The sequence below is a fragment of the Halyomorpha halys genome, unplaced genomic scaffold, assembly GCF_000696795.3.
Source record: "Halyomorpha halys isolate HHAL.00 unplaced genomic scaffold, Hhal_1.1 Scaffold1218.1, whole genome shotgun sequence".
Taxonomy (NCBI): Eukaryota; Metazoa; Arthropoda; class Insecta; order Hemiptera; family Pentatomidae; genus Halyomorpha; species Halyomorpha halys.
The window spans coordinates 257,919-261,119 of NW_027106975.1; the positions used below are offsets into that span (position 1 = coordinate 257,919).

A 3,201-nucleotide genomic window follows, 5' to 3' on the forward strand; every position below is an offset into this window, starting at 1 on the left:
TCACAGTATTAAGACAAAAAAATAAGTCGTATGAACAAATATATTTTATATTATATTTATATTAAAAAAATGAATCACAGATTTTACACTAATCTTACCTTGAACAAAACGTTCGCCTTGCTCGATCTAGTCTATAGATGTGAAAAAAATCTATAACAACTTAGCCGAATGGGGCTATGTATACAAAGGAATCGATGATAACCTTTATTCAGTTTAATATTTACAAAAGAATGGTCAATCCAAACCTCTTGCATTTTTAAATTCTTTTTTTTCCCTTTTGTTTGTTCAATATCTATACTTTGCTAATAACTATTAAATTTATAATTTTCCTATAACACTATTTCGTATAAATTCGTCTCACATACTCTACCAAGCAGTTTTAAATATTAATGAACATTTACTGTCACATTGACAACAAACACTATACACAGTTGATACAATAATTATGTTATCTATTATTAAAATAATAATTATACTGATTTTAATATTTAAAACTATGACAGTTGTCAATGAGCATACCATATATAGGAACAATGTTTTAAAAGACATATTCACAGAATATAAGGTTTACAGAATAACATAATTTTAGGCAATTAAGATACATATATTACAAAATATAAGTAAGATAAACTAATACACTGAGGTCAAATGTAATACAGTAAATGACACTATTATTAAAAACATCTAAATACTTCAATAACAAATGTTCGCTGATTGAAACCTTTGGTGTATGTTATTTGGCGTTTTAAAGTTGTATGTGAGAGGAGCTAGATAAAATGAAGGAAGGCAGGCGCGAGGTAGATACATGCCAAAAGGAGCAAAACTGGAACCCAGAATGTGTCCTACCTCCACAGCACAATACACTTCTCTCGACAACTTTTACTTGGCAATTACAAGTATCCCAGGGTTGCATATTTCTTCACGAATGGCTTCTCAGTCTTGCAATTTGCTCTAAAAACAGACAGGTCAATATCACTGAACAAACTAAAATGAATAAAGATATTACACTAATTACAAGTTGGAAGTTAATTTAAGGTTTGATTTAAAAAATAAACAGGCAAGCAAAATTCTTAAATTACTATATCACTCGAGTTGATTGACATTAATTTTGTTACACATGTTAACCCTTCCAATGCTGAGAACTCAGTCGTTGCAATATGGTGAAGCCTATGCTGCAGCATGGATCGCAACACTTAGCATTGCTACTTTCCGATAAAATTGGCTCAAACCATCACCTAAATTGTCCTTTTCACTTAATTGTTGCTATACAATGTTTTTTGTTTTTTTTTTAATATAACCTATGAAACAATTGTAGCAGTGTTTATGCGACCAAAATCTGGATAATAAATATAAAAAATAATACATTAACCTGAAATTTCAATTTCAAAAAAATATATCTGTATAAAAAAAAGTTTTTCTTCATGCCATTCTTATAAAACCAGAGATACATTTATGAAGTTGCATTATAGTTTTTATTAAACTATCCGTTAAATTTTCAATGCTGAGCAGGATTATTAGGCTGTCTGTGGCTTATAGGGATTTTTCCTCCTCATAAAAATCATGTTTGGGATACCTCTGGATCCCACTTGGTATTTTACATCTGTGAAATTTCATTTATTTATTCATAACGATGTACAGTAATTAATTCAAGACAGATGGTCTAAATTGCCAACAGTGTAACATTAGGTGCAGTGTGTAAGTATTACTTCAACCTTTATTTAATCTTGTTTCTTTAGCTGTTGTTGAGTAGGTTAAATTTAATTTTGTACATATTTTCAATTAGTGTGTTTTACAGTTAATGCATGTTCAATTTTTTGTTTATTTTCTTATTAATTTTATACAATATATGCGTGCTTAGACATTTGGTCTCCCATCTCTGACTCTATTAACGAAGAGTCTTTGACCTACTAATTATACATTGTTTTGTACATATATATGTGGAGCGTGTGGTGGCAGCGTGGTAAGGCTCGATGCTACTAACTTCAAGAAGCCGAGTTTGTATCCGGCTGGGCCGAGAATTGTTTTCTGTTACACTGTAGCCATGAGTCAACCATGTGGGTTCTGGAGCCCTCCTAGGATCCACCCTGCCTCATAAATTGGGTAAGCTGAATTGGGTAAAAATCTGGTGGTCGAGCGTGATTCTGACCAAATCACCTCCTTGCACAACCATCTAGTAACAGTACTTCCTAACAAGGTACTGAACCCCTTCATGGATTGTAGTGGTACAGATTTTAATTTGTATATACATGTTTATAAATAAAAGTTACAGCTTGTCAGCTGACTGGGCCATATAAGGTGATCAAGTGATGATTAGCTGTAGAATGTGTATATATAGATGGACATCAGTCTTTGAGTTACAACCGAGTGTATCATTCCTCTCTCCCTTTCCTTTTTTTTAGTTTTTGTGCTTGCAAATGTTTAACTTTACATATATATTGTAATATGTTCTTTTTGAGTAAATAGTATATTTTGATGTATAAAGGGTTTTTAAAATGTTTTATTTTATGTATAATTTTAATATTGTTCTGTTGATCCAAAAAGCAAGCTAACCAATTTTCATTGTCCATAATAAATTCGTGATTCAAAACAAAACCAAGATGGTGGTACGTATCCTTCAAAAAGTCCGTGGAATCAAGGCCATGTTGAGTAGATTCAAATATCATAAAAACTATTTTAACTCTTCCCATCATAATTGAAAATAAAGTAAATTAAAGAAAAAATAGAAGTCAAGAAATAGTGCTAAAGAATAATATTCAGGAAGTAAATCATTTGCAAAAATCCCTAACTGTTGGGCGACAATTGATGTTTACATGCAACATCGAGACAGGTTTTGGTTTTTGGCAAGCATTTGTTGTTTGGGCGCAATTGGGAAATGATGTTTTCAGGATGAGGAGGTCCTCATCAATTTCTGTCCAGTAAGGGTGGACATCTTGAAAAAAAGAGGACAACCAAGAGTCACCTAAGAAGAAAAAGGGACTCTTTGTTTGATTCGCCTAACAAAACACTTCGATGGATGAGAAGTAACTAAAAAACTGTAAGAGGACCAATACTTTGTTTTGTTAGTGTTTGTTTACTGAGAGATTGTCAGCAGCCAGTGTTAGTTAATTGAGGAAATCATCAAAAGAAGAGTCTATGAAATTGTTTTGTTATACCTAAATTTAAATACATGTGTAAAAGAGATATTAATTTAATTAAGTGTTA

The 3,201-nt window shown here is 31.6% G+C and overlaps 1 protein-coding gene across 7 annotated transcripts in view; it reads right to left on the reverse strand.

The window, feature by feature from the left end:
* LOC106688842 (regulator of G-protein signaling 7) overlaps positions 1-3,201 on the reverse strand; it is a 58,900-nt gene continuing 55,699 nt past the window's right edge. For all 7 annotated transcript variants that reach the window (XM_067045292.1, XM_014433509.3, XM_014433514.3 and 4 more), the window contains one exon: positions 1-951. In XM_067045292.1, the coding sequence (XP_066901393.1) occupies positions 891-951 (61 nt within the window). In that variant the 3' untranslated portion in view covers positions 1-890. The remainder of the gene's footprint in view (positions 952-3,201) is intronic.